Source organism: Emydura macquarii, unplaced genomic scaffold (assembly GCF_026122565.2).
Source record: "Emydura macquarii macquarii isolate MOO-44397 ecotype Brisbane River unplaced genomic scaffold, CSIRO-AGI_Emac_v2 contig_2205, whole genome shotgun sequence".
Lineage (NCBI taxonomy): Eukaryota > Metazoa > Chordata > Testudines > Chelidae > Emydura > Emydura macquarii.
Genome location: NW_027132342.1, coordinates 12,210,955 through 12,228,973, shown reverse-complemented (window position 1 = coordinate 12,228,973; position 18,019 = coordinate 12,210,955). Strand labels below are relative to the sequence as shown.

Below are 18,019 nucleotides of genomic sequence, written 5' to 3'. Positions count from 1 at the left end.
CTCTGCACAGGGGTGAATTTCACCTTGGAATACAATTTACACACTGCAATAAGCCATAAAGCTCCAATGCCATTGATTCATTTTGCTGATGTATCATAATTTATGACTAAAGCTCAAGTGAAGGGCGCCAAAACACTGATGGACTGACTGGCTTCCATGAAGTTGTGGTGTTATTTTATTAATTATGGGGCAGATTTACAGAAGTGACTAGTGGATTTAGGAGCACAAGTCCCTGTGAAAATGTCCTCCTATCTCACACACTACGGCCTCAGACTCCGTCTCAAGGTTGCTGAATTGAAGCCATGGAAGTTGGGCCCATGCTTAATTTGATTGCAAAGGACCCATGGCATCTTCTCTTAATTGAAACAATTTGTCTAGTGCTCCGTCTCTGTATTTTATCCTTACAGAAGTGCCTTGAGGTTACATCCAGAGTCTTGCATTTGTATTTTCAATCTGAAGGAGAATTTAAAATTCTTCAGTTTGTCAAATAGTTGGATTTGTCATTGTTGGATTTGGATTTTTATTTGCTAGTAACAGTGATTTAAGTCATTATCCTGCATTTACAGGCTGACAATGTTTATTCCCTTTATATTACTTTGAAATCAAATTATGACATTGCATTGAAAACACTTAATGTAGATCAATATTTCTCTCATTGAGTTGAGAGAAGGTAACAGACATTGCAGTTGTTTATGGATATAGACAACAACTTTGAGAAATTTTAAAATACATATTGCTTTATATCAAAGCATCAGTGTTCTCTGTGCTGCAGAAGTCTGAAAGAGTTTGCTGTTTGTTTTATTTTCAGACTTATAAATTTATATCTGAATTTTACCTGAGCTTTGATAAACTTCCTGATGTTCCGATGAGCTCGGCAACATTCTGTTAGTAAACTGAGCACGGGAGTCAGACCCTCTCTGTAGCTGCTTCCCTAAAATGGAGTAATACAAAACCTGAAACACTTGGCTGAATTATAAGATTCAGACAAGAATATATGCATTCAGTATGTATGCTTTGCTTGAAACTTTACAATAAGTTAACATGGCTAATTTAGTATACAGTCAAGTGGAAAAGAGAAAATGTTATTTTTTCCCCTCTCAATATACCCCTTTCAAGAGTTTTTGATTAATCAGAACTGTTGCTAATCTTACCACCCACTGCTGTGATAGCGTTTCCATTAAAATCTTTTCTTTATGAGGTTTATAACAATGTTCACGTACAGTTTCTCTTGAAATTAAACCTTTGCACAGAAAATCTCATCATGAAAATACATTATCTATACACAATTTGAAAAAAGATTATGGAAACATGCTACCAAAATCCTCCCAGAAATCCAGTTTCAGATGCTCCATTCAGTAACTCAAAAGGGACTGTTATATAAACTGCACATTTTCAGACAAAAATTAGCTTTTAATACAACTTAGTTCCCTTGGATGTCATCAAAATATTTATGACTTTTGTATTTTGAACATGATGTGCAATGCACAATTTAATATGGAGTTTCAGCCTTCTATTCTCTTTGTGTTTTGGAATCACATTATTTCAACAGAATTTGTTTAGCAAAGCATCTAGGCTTAATCCAAAACCCAATGAAATCAATGGTCATTGGATCAGAACTTTAAACACGTTTAAATGATCTGTTGTACTTGGCCCTGATCAAGTTTTGTTGACTTTGCTTTTCTGTATGTAGATGGTATTCTATGCAGTAATAACAGAAATAAAAAAGTTGTCAGTAAAATAAGACATCTCAGCCACAAGAGGCAAGTATATTCAGCAAAAGGTTCCCATCCACTCCCCACATACATGTGCACACAGTTGTCACTTTTTATAACTACTAGCATGTTTCAAACTTTACTGTGTTCAAGTGATCCAGAATCAACATCACATGAGAAACTGGGTTGGAAGTCGGCCTGGTTTTATCATAGAATTATTTACAGATATGATGGTGTGGGATACTCTTAGCTTTGCTTTTCCTTATTATTTTATTATTGGTGTAATGAGATACAAGTGTTTTACTTTCAATCATCATATGCCTCTTGACATTTTTCATAAACTTATGAAGAATTCTACATTAATATAGTTGTAATCACATGAACTTTCAAAGTCCAAAATGGGTCTGACCTGCAAGATTACTGAATTTCACATCATTTCCACCCCTGGAAGTTTTAAAGTTTTTGAGCAGGGGAGGAAGGTGTATTGATCTGGGGTTTTGATTCAATTTAATTTCTACTCTTATTAAGAAGCATTCTTTTTGTGAAATTCTTCGATGTCACCCGTACCTTGTCTATTCTTTTCTCCATGAAATCCAGCAACACTTGAATGGCATCCATATTCATTCCATTGTATTTCAAAACGGTTTCTTCTTGGGTTGATGGACTAATGAGAACATCCAAACAAGAAACCGGAATATTGCTTAACAGGTTGATTGCATTACTGAAAGAGAATTTAAAAAGCATGTTATTCTCAATCAACTAACCTCCCTTTAAACAAAGCATGGAAGAGACTCAAATAACTCATTTAAAAAAATTCAAATAATGCTATTTGTTTTTTCCCCACAGAATATGGTACACATGGTCAGCATTGTCCTCTCAATTAATATTTGGAATTAATATTCAGTATTAATATTTTATCAAGTTAGCGCTTTGCTGCTATTACATACAAGAGCAGTGTTTAGATAATTTATTACTAGTGTACCAACAACGTATTAGATGATGTGTCAAAACCATATACAGGTAATTGCAACACTGAATGAAAAGTATATGCCATTACTAACACTGCTCATGTGCTTAAAAAATAGCTAGTGTAAGGAACTGAAAATGTAAAGAATACTAACTATGCATAAACTGCTTGTACAGTTACCGTTTCTTTAAGCTGCTGCTTAACACTAGTTTTAAATTCTCTATTCTTTGCAATTTCTTACAAGATTACCCATGTTACATTTCTAAAAGAGGAGAGGCCAAGATCGCTGTTTTTTATTACTTCTTGCTGCTTCAGCATCACTGAAGTCAGCAGGTACTGTACATGCATAGTTATAAGAACTATGTGTTACAGTAATTGATTCTGCACCCAGTAGGGGGAACCCACATATTGGTTTTAAGGGGGGGGTCACAAAACGTCTTTCTTGAAATTTACCAATTTTAGTTTTACAATACTCAAATGTTACAATAATCATGGTGTCAGAATATTTTAAAAACAGTTATTTCAGCCTTCCCGAAGAGGAGGGGAAAAAAGTCTTAAATGCTGTTCATATATTAGCACTTTTACTTGATTTCTCACATGTGGCAGATAGTTAAGGCTTTAAAAAAATAATCAGACTGGAGTTCATGTCATCCAGTACTGGATCTTTAAAACTGTCTTTTTTTTTTTTTTTGAGTCCCCAAAACAGTGAGGGTCAGACTGCAAGACTCTTACTCATGATGAGTAGTAACTTACTTCCCAAATAGCCCCATTGACTTCAAGTTGACTAGTCAGGGCGTAAGGTATTATTCAACACAAGTCAACTGGACTGTGACTTGATTTTTAAAACAAGATTTAAGACAGTTAATGGAGACTAATATTTATTTAATTCAAGATAACTATACCACAGGGTCCTTTTCTTATGGAAAGCCATGTTAGAGCTTTACTTCATGAATTTCTGCTTTCTGGTCTGATTTAACTTTTCTATCAGCAAGAGCCCCATTCTGCTCTTTTGACAGAACAACAACAAAAGTTAGGGAAGTTTATAAATCCAATCTAATATGTTGCTACAAGTTTGGTAGCTGCTGAAAGAGAAGCATTCTCTCTATATTTACTGACTGATGATTAACCAATATTTAGCAAAGTTATAAACACATAAATCTGGAAAATAGTTGAGAAATATTGCAGAACAACTTTTCAGGCTGTACATAGAGACTGTCTGAAGTGGCATCTTTAGGTACATCTACACTGCAAAAAACCAAAAATAACCCACCATGGCAGTGCGTCTCAGGAGTCTGGATCTACAGACTTGGGGATGGGGGGCTCGCACGAAAGCGCTAAAAACAGTAGTGCAGATGTTCCCACTCAGGCTCTGAAGCCTGGGGAAGAGGGACAGTCTCGGAGCCCAAGCAGGAATGTCTACATGGCTATTTTTCGCACTGTAGCACGAACCCAGTCTGTAGGCCTGGGCTGAGACTCACTGCCAAAGACGTGTTTTTTGCAGTGTAGATGTACCCTTATAGTCTTACTAATCACAAATATCAGTGCTTGAAAAGTCGTGACTAATCTTAGCTTCAGATCCTCAAGGCTTTCAGAACTCTCTCTACTGAAGTTAAAAATAAAACTTCAAATATCTAACTAAGTATTCACATTGCCCCTCCATCACTGTCATGTCTTATGTTACTTGATATCATGGTTCTAGTGAAAAGTAATTTTGTTTTCTGTTCTACTGTAAGCCTTTCAAGCAAGCAGATAATACTGTTGTGAATTTGTACTAGAAATGGTATTTTTGTTGCAACCACAGTAGATGTGATGTCTCTCTGCCCACTGTATCAGCTCCCTCTTTAAAAAGATCAACAAATTTCAACACTTTGTTTTTTTTTTTTTAAACTTTCCTTTAAAGACTCTCTCTTATAAGCAATTTAAAAGTATCCAGTTTCCAACAACTCAAATAGTAAGAAACAAAACAGAATATTTGGTGGCTTCAGCCTTTTCATAGAAAGTTCCTTTTTTACTGGTTTCTTATTAAACAATTGAGTTCCCAAACACCTACAAAATTAATTTTCTGGATCACTGTGCCTGAGCTATTCTTTTCAATAAATGAAGCCCAGCTTTCTGATCTTTTGTCCCTTCACTGACAGTTTTATTTGTGGTAGAGGAGTGTATGAAATTCTCCAGCTACCAGGAAGTCAGTGACTATGCACAGATCTGCACAATAGTGTTTGCATTCCTACTCCAGGGGGTAGAAATACTGCGTATATTACTCTCCCCTTTCTAGCTTCCTAGAGATCATTAATCACTGGGACATGACGTCCACCCACTCATACTCCCAGCCCCCTCCTGATATGCAAATTCAAAAGCAAAGGACTATTTAGCATGGCTGAATGCCTTGATTAAAACCTTGTTACTGGGCAAAAATGGCACTCGCTCGAATACGTGGTACTTTAAGCTGCTCATATTCAAATGTTCAGCAATGACATGACAGAATCACATAAATGGCAACAAAACAATACACCGATACTAAATCAGTCAAGATATTTTCTATGGAAAAACTTTCGCTTATTGGTGAAAAAAGTCAAATTGTGGTTAGCACTTATGAGGGAGCAAACCAAAGTGTATTTCAGGGCATTCATCTGACATCTGGTATTAGTATTAAAATAAATCCTCAAGTTTATTTTGAGCATTCAAAGCCCAAGTGTTCATACAAGGGCTCCTTAATAGGCAATCAAGTCCTGCATTTGGACACCAAAAATCAGCATTTAAGGGTACAAGATTCAAACTTACATGCCTACAGTAGGTGCTGATCTAAGCTTCCAAATTTGGGATTTAGACTTCCTTTTAAAAATAATAACTGGACTCACAATTTAAAGTGTGGTTTATATTCTGAAAAGTGACGATAAAAATATGCTTGTGCCTCAATGATGCCATAAAAAATTTGCTCAATTTTCAAGTAAAGAGATACTTTTTGTAACTGCCAGCCCTGTAGACTCCATCTGGAACATGAATTTTGAAAGTCAAGTTCTGTTCTGTCTGGTTTGTACCTCATCTCCAGCAATAAAGATTCCACAATTAGACTCTATTGGAATTAAGAGTTCTGTTGCTGAAACAAACCTGAAAACAATCCCAGCTCATTCTTTTTATAGCTAAACTGGTTCTGCAGTGCTATCAGATGTTAAAGAGGATTATATGATTAGATGACAGAGATATAGATTAGACAGAAACTCTGATCTGGAAAGCAACGTGTTTACTTATAACTACACCCATAGGGGACTGTAATGAGGTTTATGAAGGAAATCCTCCTGGGGCAAAGCCATCCCATTCAAGAATTGCCTTACTATATATGAAGTTATATTAGACAAACTTTCAAGTTCGGAAATGTCACATTCACGGTTGCTTGTGAGGTCTTAATTTTGCTCCCTTGTGTGTCCAGTCTGTGCACTGAATGATATTGGGTTGCTATGAGGGAAAAAGCATGTAATCATATAATTAAAGACTGTATCATAATGCATATGTACAAGGGGACAGCATGTAGGTTCTGCAGGCAGTGTTAAGTGTGGTATTTCCTGACTTTGCCACCTAGATAATGTACTTTTAACAGTTTTTTGTATGCAATTTCCTAGATTGTGGAGTTTAAAAAAAAAAAGACAAATGCTATTATATACAGATGTAAACAATCGCCTCCTCCCCTCACCATGCATAATCAGCAGGATTTGAACTATCACTTGAGCTACAGGACTAGCTACATTAATTACCAGCAGTAGAAGGCTGTTATCCCAGACAGATGGGGATGAGGTACTGCAGCCACATGCTTGGTCTGGGAGATGATGGGGGGAACCTAGCCCAGAAGCTGGAAGAATGCCTGCCCTGTTGTGGTGAACCCTGAGGGGAGAATAGGCCACTAAGCCATATGCCAGGTCCACCCAACAGCATACCGGGTAACAAAGCCAGATGTGAATAAATCTCACCAATACTCTGCTCACTCCATGGCTGCTTGTCCATTTCAAATTCAACTTTAAATCTTAGTCTGGATCTACAAAGCAGTTAGCAGGCTGAGACCAAAGTACATTACATGGTACCTATCCATTTACAACAAAGCAAGACAACAACAGGATACAACAGGGGTGATACAGGTAGATTGGCACTAGACTTTTGGGTGCAGGAAGCAGAGCATTTTCAAAAATGGGGCCTGCCCCAGCTGTAGAATAACTCACCAGAAGAGATCAGCCAGAGCCTGCCCCTAACAATGCATTGGTCTAAATGCAGACCCATCTCTTTAATAATGCCTTCCTCCAGTAGTAGCATCTCCCAAGAATAATTCGCTAATCTGCTAATTCCCCCTCCCCCTGCCTCCACACACCTCAGGGGATGATGAGAGCAAAAAAACAGAACAACAGAGAGGGAGAATACTGCACTTTAGGGCACATTCAGCACTATCTATAATTATATGGTACTTAGGCACCTACTGCAGATGTACCTTAAATAGTCCCAGACTGCACCAATTGAGCAGGGGTCTGATGGAGTATCTAGATTCCCAGCAAGTAACCCCACTGACCCTGTAGCTTTTGATAAAGCTATCAGTACATTTTGACTGAAGGTTAAGGGGGGTGAAACCTATAACATTCTTCCTGAAAAATGTTGGCTCACAGGAACATCCTCAGAAGATTTTATAGCTAGAAATATGGCATTTCCAAGGTGAAATAGGCAACATTAATGTCGGTCAGACACCTTGGGGACAGAATTTGTAGCTACTAGGCTAATTTGTGTCTTTGGGTGTCTGGTACATTGAAGAAGACAAAAAATAAAAAACTTGTGCATTTAGAATTTCTAGAGTGGGACCCTTACCAAAATAATTTGATTTTTTTGTGCTTAACCTGCAGCCAACAGTTTAAGAGAATTTGGTGAAAAAAGTAAAAAAACACTTATAGAACAAATTCCTTACGGGATCACAAGCTACATTCAAGGCAACTGCAGACTCCCCAAATACCATGGGAAGATGACCTGATAATTAAGGCAGTTTCATGGCATTTATACATAAATAATAGGTAGGATAGTGAGTAAGTAAGCCAAGAAGGCAAGTTATAATTTTAACTATTCCAAACCTAGTCATATGCAAGAGTCAAAAGGTGAATGAATTGCAACAGAATTTATAGATATAAATGACACCTGCACCTCTAGTATACCGGTCTAGAAACGTTGGGCTAATGGTGACCTAAAACACCAATCCAACAGTTCCAGATTAGTGCATCAGAGTTGTAGAAATTATACACAATATTTCTAACTGTTATTTCTCTACTGATATTTGTGTGAAACAATTACAACTAAAGATAACTTTGAGTGCTGCAACTAGAATTCCTGTAAACAAATTTATCCTCAATATTTACTCAAATACATTTTTACATTTCAGTGTATTCTCTCAATATTCTTAATTAATCACCGAACTGCATAACCTTTATCATCTATTTTGGACAGTGGACATATTGTAGGTGTTATTTTGATCTGCTAATACCTAAAGAGAAACATTTAGCGCTCTAACTAAAAAAGTTATCTTTCAAAAATACATTGGTTCTGTTAATTCTACCAACCTGTGCAATTCTTCAGTTTTGTCTTCAGTAGGGCCCACGGTTAATAAGCAGTGGCGAAGGATGGCAGCCATATAGCGAAATTGATGAGATTCATTCTATATAAATATAAATTATGAAGATATTTTTCATTTTGACGATTGCAAATGAGGGTTTCAGGTCACTAGAATAATAGAAATTAAAGATGGAAAATACCCATTAGATAATATAATCTATTTCCTACCAATAAAGGACTGCTCTTTAAGAGTTTGTTTGAATGCCTGGGGCACTCTAGTTTTAAGTTACTCTAGTAATGGAGTTTCCATTATTTCCTCTGGGAGATTATTTGGGCTAGATTCACAAACTTTAGGCACCTAAAAAAAAAAAAAAAAAAAAATCATTGGGATTCACAAAACCTCAGTTAGGCACCTAACTTCCCTCTCCAAGAAATAGGGACAGACTGGTGCCTCAGAATGGGATTCACAGAAGCCAGTACACCATGAGGCTTCCCCACTTAAATTAGCCAATGGGAGATACCAAGGAAAGGGATTTGTCCTATGCCCCAATCCCTCTTAAGGAGTCTGGTGCCTAAATCTGGGATGTAGGGAGGCACCTTGCGCGGCTTGGGATTCTCAGCAGCAAACCTTCATGGTGTTAGGAACCTATGCCATAGCGCAGGGGTAGCCAACCCGCGGCTCTTTGCTCATTCAAATGTGGCTTGCAAGCCGCACACGGCTCTTTGCTCTGTGCATTGTATGGGGTGCCAAAGAGAAAGTGACAAGCTGCCCCGAAATGGACGGAGCAGTGCGAATTAGCTCTTTGCGGTATCTATAGCTTTTTTTGGCTCTTCGTCTCTGACTGCTTGGCCACCCCTGCCATAGCGTATGCCCCAGCAAGAAGGTGGGGAGAATGGGAGAACCTTCCTCATAACTTTTAACCCCAGGGTTAGGGTACTCACCTGGGATGTGGGAGATCCCTGATTCAACTCCACCTTAGAGGGAGATATTCTGACATGGGGCTCCCTCAATCTCTGGTGCTGAAGCTGTTGTATTGTGGTTAAATAACAAAAAAGTCATTGGGTTGGAGAGAGAACAAGCATGAGAATGACTCTAGTGTGGTTGTTTGAGAACTCACCTGAGAGGTAGGAGATCCAGGATCCAATGACTAATTATTTATATACAGTGGAACATTTTCAGCAGGAGAGAATGAGGGAGTCTCATATATTAGACTATCCCCATTGTCCACGGTTAGGGCACTCACCTGAGAAGTGGCAGTTCCCAGTTCAAATCCCTTCTCCTTCTCAGGTGGAGGGGGGACTTGAACCCAGGGTTTCCTACATTTAGACCACCAAGCTAAAAAGTTATGAGGAAAGTCTTCCTCCCCCAGCTGTTCTGCATAACCTCATTTAGAGGGGACAATCTGGGAGGTGAGCTGTGAACATGATTAGCAGATCAGGCCCCGCAGACATGTTAGGCAGAGGAATTCATACAGAGCCCAAATTGCACTGGGGCATAGGTGACCGGATGCCTAGTGTGGGACTGCACTGACCATGTTCAGATGCAGAAACAGAGGCATAGGAAACTTTTACAGGAAAATTTTAGGAACCAAGCAAGTTCAGTTGCCTACAGGGTTTGGGAACAGCTGAGTGGAGCTTTTTAAATCCCACTGGACCTGGATTTAGGTGCCTAAAGTAACAGTCAGGCACCCAAGTCCTTTTGTGCATCTACCCCTTCCAGTCCAACAGATTTAATAATTAGGAAATTTATCTTGATATTGAAACCAAGCTATCCTTTGCTCAATTTATACCCCAACTATCTTCTCCCTTTCCCTGACATTTACACTCATCAAAATTAGCCCTCCTCATTCCGTGATGTGTCACTTTGTCTGTAAACTATCCACATTGCCACTGGCATGCATATTTTATATTTATTTAATTAATTTATTTTTGGGTATTTCTGTATCTCACTACCGGTTGAGTGTGTGTGGTGGGGGGGGAGGGGGAGAAACACTCATTCTAGGGGCACTACTCCTATTCCTCCCAGAAGTCCACAGAGCTGAAAGGGGATGCAGAGCCAAAATTCCCCAAAGCAGAGCTAGCTGCTGGAGCCAGAGATTTGCCCCTGGCAGTAATGGGGGGGGGGGGAGAGAGGGGGAGAGCAGTGGCAGCAGCATTACTTCATGGCTCCTGGGCATCAGTCATGTCACTAGACTGCTTTTGAAAATTTGAACTCCATATATTCCTCAATCTAGTTGGGGCAAACAGCCGAACTCCTCTCACCATTGTTCCCCTTCCCTCAGTCTTTAACATGTCTCACTCCTCGTGTCCTCCCTATTCCTCCTTATTTAACTTGTCCACTCTTATCATTCCCACTCACCCTTTGCCCTAATTTTTTTAAATGCCCTCCCTCTCACCTCCAACCAGCAGCAGCAAAATACATAATTAAACTGTGCCAATAACTACCACAATCATTTAATTGTATATGTTACCCCTTATCCCCTTCCCTACGTCTATTTTCTTTTCGTCAGTTAGTTCCCGTTGGCAGTCTCTTAAATGTTCGTACAGCACCTAACACAACGGGGCCCAATTCTGCTTGGGCCTTGGGATGCTATTGTTATATAAATGTTGGATCACCATAACCTCCTCCAATTTGCCACTCAATAACAATTCTAGTCCGGCATTGCTACTTTTAAATGATCTCCTGCCACTGACTGCTGGTGTTTCAGGTAGGGATTTTTCCAGGTTCAATCTCATTTCATTTCCTGCCCATGTGAATACACCTCTTTAGATCCCTTTATATTTTTCCATCCTGCCTGATGTTCAAAACATCTCCCAATTCTGCTTCTCCAGCACACTTAATTAGTATGCTGTTTACATCTTCTTCCAGATCATTAAAAAGGATGTTAAATAAAACTTTGCCTAACAAGGATCCTTTTGGGAATGTTAAAGTTTAGAACTAGAGAGAATAGTTTTTACTCAAGTGCTATTTGGCTTTGGAAAGCTTTAGCAAAGAAGTTTTATCTCAAAACACAAAATAAAATTTCTAACTCTTGAAGAGATCCAAACCTTTGTGTGAAATAAAATGGAGTTACCCAACACAACAGGACTTCCCTTTTCCTTTTCTCATGATGGTGCCTCAGCACAAACTCTTTCTTCAGTTCAGACTGGCTTGTTTGGCTTTACAGGAGCAAAGTTCTCTCAAACCTCCCTTTTTCTAAAGATATTCCCACCAAGTGAACCAGTAGGGAACTCCACTGCTGAGTATGCCGTTTCCCACGAGCACAAAACTCATCATTTTTGAGGTTTCAGTGCAAGAGAGCATTGGGAAAGATGCATTCTCAACCTTCTTGACAAGTTCACAGTATCTGTACTCAGACCATTTCTTTTAGGTGTCCGAAAATGAAGAAAAAATAACCAAGAATTTGACAGACAGCTAACTGCTGATCTTTCCCTAGAGGTCAGCCAGATTATGGTTTTACTTAATAGTCTACAGGACTATGGGAAATCTGTTGCAATATCAACTGGGCTCATATTGGAAAAAGTCAATCAACCACATACACTTTCTAAGAGCTTTGTTCAGTGGATTAGATCAGAGCTAAAACAACCTTTCATGAGGTAAATCCCTAATTGTAGGCTACCTAGCCAAAAAGATATAGGTGCAGACACTGGAGCACTGTGACTGTTAAGAGATACCAAATTAACCTTCAATCTTTACATTCAAGGAAGACTATAGTCAAGGGTTATTCCCCTTTCAAAAAAAACATGAGAAGTCCAATGTGTGCTGTCCAGTCACTGTTACTTTAGGTTATTTTGAAAACCAGCAAACTTTGGATGAGAAAAAATGCCTAAGGCTACAAATTCCTATCGAGGCAAAACGATAGCTTCAGTGGAGTCTGCACTATATTTTAACATATAGGCAAGACCCAGGAGCATGTACTTCATCCTGTCTTGAGGATAAATCGAAAGATCTGGTGATACAAATTATAATGACATCCCCATTCTGTGACAGCTGCAGTTCCCTGCAAATCAGTCAGTTTCAGTATGATCAGATCTTAGATCAGAGGGTTCTCAACCTTTTTGTTTCTGAAATCCACCAACATGTATAAAAACTCCATGGCCCACCTGTGCTACAACTGTTTTTCTGCATATTCACTAGATTAAAAGCCAGGGCAGGCACTAGGGGGTAGCAAGCCAGGCAACTGCCCAGGCACCATGCCACAGGGAGCCCCACAAAGCTAAATTGCCCAGGTTTTGGCTTTAGCCCCGCACAGTGGGGCTTGGGCTTCAACATCAGCCGTGGGAGACGGCTTTCTGTCTTGGGCCCCAAAAACTCTTAATGTCGGCCCTGCTCTCTGGTTTATTTTGGAGAACCCCCTGAAACCTGCTCACGGTCCCCTAGGGGGCCTTGGTCCTCTGGTTGAGAAATGCTATTTTAGAGCAGTGATTCTCAACTGAGGGTAAGCCTACTTCTGGGGGTACACAGAGGTCTTTCCAGGGGGTACATTAATTCTTTTAGATATTTGCCTAATTTTATAACAAGCTACATAAGAAGCACTAGTGAAGCCAGTACAAACTAAAATTTCATACAAGGACTTGTTTATATTGCTTTATATACACGATACAATGAATATAAGCATAATATTTATATTCCAGTTAATTTATTTTTATAATTATATGGTACAAATGAGAAAGTAAGCAATTATTCAGTTGGTGTGCTGTGATACTTTTGTATTTTTATGTCTGAATGTGTAAACAAGTAGTTTTTAGTTGAGGTGAAACTTTGGGGTACGCAAGACAAATCAGACTCTTGAAAAAAGGTACAGTAGTTGGAAAGGTTGAGAACCACTGTCTTAGAAATATCTAAGCCTGCATGTTTTCATGTGAGGTGTTATCTAAGTAAGAAGCCCAGGGTCATGAGAGGTAATTGTTTTAAGTTCAGTAAGCAAAGAATGTTACACAGCCACACTTCTCTCTGCAGTCCCTGAGTCAGGAGACAGAACCTTCATCTAATGCTACTGGAAATCCTCAGACGGGAAAGCAGAATTTAGCAACATCAAGTCCACAAAGAGTTGCTACTCGTAAGGTAAAAATATAACATGGCTTGAGCCCACAGTTTAAAACCTTTGATTTTATGACCAGTTAATTCTGTCTCAGGGAAATAAAGACATTTCTTTTCATCCAACTTTTTTCAAATGCATACATTTATATAGATATAGATGTACTTAGGGGGTCATATTTTCCCCCTCAATGCACGTGTTTAATGGTATTGTTTGTCTAGGCAAAGGTAAAGCACCTCCTCCTGTCAAGATAAAGATCTTTTTAAGTGTTGGGGTTGTAGGTCAGAAAAAAAAAGCAAGATAAAAGTCCCTCACTTTCTTCTGGATTACCCCGCAATCTGAAGACTATTCTATCTACTATAACATTTAGATAGTACATTTTTCAATTTGGGGACTTAAATATTTCTTCAGGGCCCCATAGTCTTGGGAAATTTAACTGAATTGTTAATTTCATTTAAAACTCTTTTCAAGTCCCACATTCCTGGGTGAGTAATTCATTTCCAAGCTCTCATATTTAGGATTGTTACCCTCTTTCAGATTAGTCCAACACTGACCATACACAAAAGAATCTCTTTGCTTAACAATTAAGACATTTGTTTAGAGGTTTAACTATATTTTAAAAAATACTATAAATATCTTTACAATAATCTTAGTTGTAATCATATTTACAGTGCTCAATTCCAAAGATCTTACAATATAATTTTAGGATGTTGACCCCACTCGTGTCGCACCAAAAAAAGAGGAGAGGATGAGGAAGGTTGATGTGTCATATATCAGGTGCCTCAGGCTTTCTTGAGGCAACTGCTTCGATATTCATCATGAGAGAAGGTAAATCCTATTTACAAATGACACCAACAAGATGCATGTATTGCTTCTCATCATTTGATATCATCTTTAGAAGAAAAGTGCACCTCTTTCCCTCAAACAAACAGAATTACTTGTTCTTAAAAAAGGTGATCTGTTCGTAATTGTGCCCAGAGAACAGGAAGGAACAAGGGAGATTTTGTTTTCAATCAAGTCATTGTTCCACAACTCTAACAATTACTGGTTATGCTCCAGAGAGATCGCCATCTGAACAATACACATTTAAAGAAAAAGTTATCCTAAGCAACAATATTTTAATGTGCTTAACTAGTGTTTATTTCCTTTTGGAAACCTCAAGCTCCCATCCTCAGACATTCAACTGCATATTTGAGTTTATATTTAAAACCTTTTTAAAAACGTATTATACAAACCATCCACCCACCCCTGTGTAGCTACTTTCCTCTAAGGACCTCAAAGCTTTTTGCTAACATTAAAGATTCATCACTTTCAAGAGGCCCAAGTCCAGGAGGACACTTAAGCACATGTTTAACTTTTAAGTACTTTCCTGAATAGAGGCTGAGGAAGAAAACATTTGTTAGTGTTGTGTTACATACAGGGAAATTGGCTAAGAAATTAATGCTGACATAAGCCTACCTCCCTTAGTTTCCTTTGGAAATCCCAGTCTAATTGGTTACACACGGTCACAGCAAGAGATTCAGGAAAACAATTTAGGAATGCCCTGCTCTGATGGACTGGGCAACTGCTTCTCCAACGTAACTATGTGGTGGTTATGGTTCTCGCAGACAAAATAAACCCAATCTGAAAGAATCTGAGCTCAGACCTTACCTCGCTGTGGACATTCCAACTGTCAAGTGTCACATTAAAGAGAGCTTTGAGTGCCTCAATGGCACAATCCGTTTCTTGCAGTGATAAAGGAGACCCATCATGCTCTTCAGCAGCTTTGTACTTCTCTGTCCATTTTATGCTAAATGAACTTTCCAAGGCTTGAGTCAAAACCTGCAATCCTTGTAGCTCGTGATGCAACTGTGACCTAATATCTGTGTGCAGAAGTGACAGGAGGAAGAGAAGGCGCAAGTCAAAACATTTAATGTCATCAACAAACTGTTGGTCCTTGCACTTTTTTAGTAGATTGCAAAGCATAGCTGCAAGGTTCAGTTCCAAACTGAGCTTCTGTGCAATGGCACTATTAAAAACTATGTTACAGAGACATTTTAAAGCTTCCACTATAACAGGGAAATTGGACACATCCTCCAAAGTATCTTCTGTCATATCCAGTTTTGCCAGCCTCATCAGGATCTGCATGTTTTCCTTTGTTGTCACAGGCACTAAAACCTTCTTATCTCTGGAAAGAATCCGAAGGGCTTCAAGACAGGCAACTTGACATGAAGTTTGTGTGTCTTTTTCAAGGATGTTTAAGATTCCTTCACACAGTTTCTGTGCATACATACAAAAAACACAAAAATTTTAATCACTGATTTTGAATGCTAAATCTTTTACCATTGTCACCAATCAAATCATAAACTTTAGCCACTTTCTTTAAGGAACTTGTTTTTGGTCTCATTTTATCTAGGTCGTTTATTAGCTTTTTGAAATATGAATTATTACAAAAACATTCAGAGAATATCATTAATTGGTTTCTTATACCTACAACCAAAATAAATGGATACAGATGGAGATGACAGCACAATTCCTCCTATCACAGGCAAGTTGCCAGTGTCTCCAATACCAGGCTTCTATAAATTAATCTTATTGTGTCACAGCATGGCTCAGTTCACTTTCCTGGAAGTGGAGAGGGTCCTCTTAATAGACCATTACATTTTTAGCTGAAAAAAAGAAATCACACTGTTTTAGTAGTCCTAAATATTTGGAATACAGCCCATGCCTCTCCTACTAAGCTTGTAGCTAAATGGTTCTTCATGTGCATATACCTCCCTAATTTGAGATTCAATGTCCCAGTCAGAGTCAAAGTTGAGGAAAACTCAAACTGGTATTTAGTGGTCTATATACTAACAGACAAAAGAGGGCATATTAAAACCAGCAAGACAAAACAGTGACATGTAGACTTTTAGTAACTTCTGGTAATGAAAATACACAGTAGCAGCTAGGAGAGTTTCAATAATACCTGCAAAACAGTCACAGGCCACCCTATTCAAGAGACTCAGATTGTCCAGTGATCAAAAGGTAGAATGCTATACTTACATTACAGTAAGTTAACTTGCACTGCGGCTTAGAACAATACAAGTGATTTAAGAATCTGAAGGTCAGAAAAATAACATTTGAGTTACAGAAAGATTGCGACACTCTGTTCCAGTTGTGTAGAAAATAATCAGAATAAACAGACAACCAATCAAGATGGAGGAAACGGAACTGAAGAGACTGCATGACAGGACAGGGCTCCATAAAGTTTTTATTGCCACAAATTCAGGATGACAACATTACTCATGGGTGGCAGAACCACAAGTCTAGTTATGAAGGTCTTCCCAAATAAGCAGCAATAAAAACTTTACTGCATCCCATACCACCCAGATCCTTTAGTTTTTGCTCTTTAAGTCTTTCTCTGCATCTTGTCCCTTGAAGTATGTTAGTTACTAGTCAAACAGTGTAGTCATTCATCTGGGTAGTGTTCAGAGACAGGCATAATTGCAGTATAAATCAGTTTATGACCAAAAAAGGTATGCCATGTATGTACACACACACACACACTTTTCTCAGTTTCTTATGAATACTAATATATTGTAACAGTTTCCTACTTAAGGAAATGTCTCAGGAATTGGATTTTTCAGCATTAAAATAAATGCTCGTTACCCAGACCCAGAGATGAAAGTTCCACCGGAAGCGCTAGAGGGACTTTTGTTACAGTAATAGTTGAGAATGAAGAGTTATGTGGAAACAACATATTAGTCAACTACACTAGGCAGGTCAAACTGTGCTACAATGCTGTGCGATACACCGAATTGTCAAACAATAAAGTATATGACATTATAATCAAAATGTGAGAGACAGTTATTGACTGCCACAAATAGCTATATAGTACACCGGTGCTGCTGTTTAAAGACCTATTAGTCTTCTGCATTCTTCACCTCTAAAAGTTTATCTGGAAATTATTTTGGATCCACACAGTTGGGATTATATGCTTACATCATGTATGCCAAAATAGATTGTTAGTCACTAAAACACAACAACATCTGTCGCTCTGTAATATTTAGTATTGTTAAACCATGGCTATGAAATATCCAGAAATCAACAAGACAACAAAAGAGGAAGTTTAAAAGTGGGATTTTCAAAAGCATCAACATTGACCTGAGTGCTTCCACTAAAGATAGTAATAAAACTCTCATTGACTTCAGTGGGAAAAGGCGGCCAATGCTGACCACTTCTGAAGATCCCACTCTTAAAGTTTAAAAAAAAAAAAGGTCACAGTTTAGAAGCAGTGGTCAAATCATCCTCCATAGCTTAACTGACTTTTGACAAATATTTTAATTCAATTAAAAAGTTTTCTGTATAATTATCTTTGCTTACAAGTCTGAAGCAGCAGCTACTGAATCTGCTAGATTGTAATAAATAATCCAGAGAAGCAAGAATGAACAGCCATGGGGATTACAAACAGAAACCTGCAAATAGCAGGAACAGAAATTGGCCTTTTTTTCTGTTAGAGTGCATTATCAGGAGTAGCTTGTACATAATAAAACTCCCAGATTACTAACAGGTGCAGGAAAAGCTTATCATAAGTCAACATGGTCTGCGATAGTTTATCCATAATCAGTAACTGGTTCCCCTTGACTGATCACACTCTTCACAGGGCATGCAGCATTGCTACTGTAAGAATGTAAAAAGTCACTATGCCAAACTTTTTCCCCAACTAAAATTTTGGATTAATACTTCAAGAAAGTTACCAGAGAAAGATG

The 18,019-nt window shown here is 38.4% G+C and overlaps 1 protein-coding gene across 3 annotated transcripts in view; it reads right to left on the bottom strand.

Annotated features, from left to right (window-relative positions):
* Positions 1 to 18,019, bottom strand: part of RIC8B (RIC8 guanine nucleotide exchange factor B) — a 61,888-nt gene that overhangs the window by 22,203 nt on the left and 21,666 nt on the right. Inside the window, exons 1-6 of one of the 3 annotated variants that reach the window (XM_067559371.1) lie at positions 15,763 to 16,132; positions 14,940 to 15,548; positions 9,193 to 9,276; positions 8,259 to 8,353; positions 2,280 to 2,433; positions 836 to 931 (exon numbers count right to left, since the gene is read on the bottom strand). In XM_067559371.1, coding sequence (XP_067415472.1) covers positions 836 to 931; positions 2,280 to 2,433; positions 8,259 to 8,353; positions 9,193 to 9,276; positions 14,940 to 15,416 — 906 coding nt within the window. In that variant the 5' untranslated portion in view covers positions 15,417 to 15,548; positions 15,763 to 16,132. Of the gene's footprint in view, positions 1 to 835; positions 932 to 2,279; positions 2,434 to 8,258; positions 8,354 to 9,192; positions 9,277 to 14,939; positions 15,549 to 15,762; positions 16,133 to 18,019 lie in introns of those variants that run through there. The other 2 variants (XM_067559369.1, XM_067559370.1) reach the window with 2 other exon arrangements.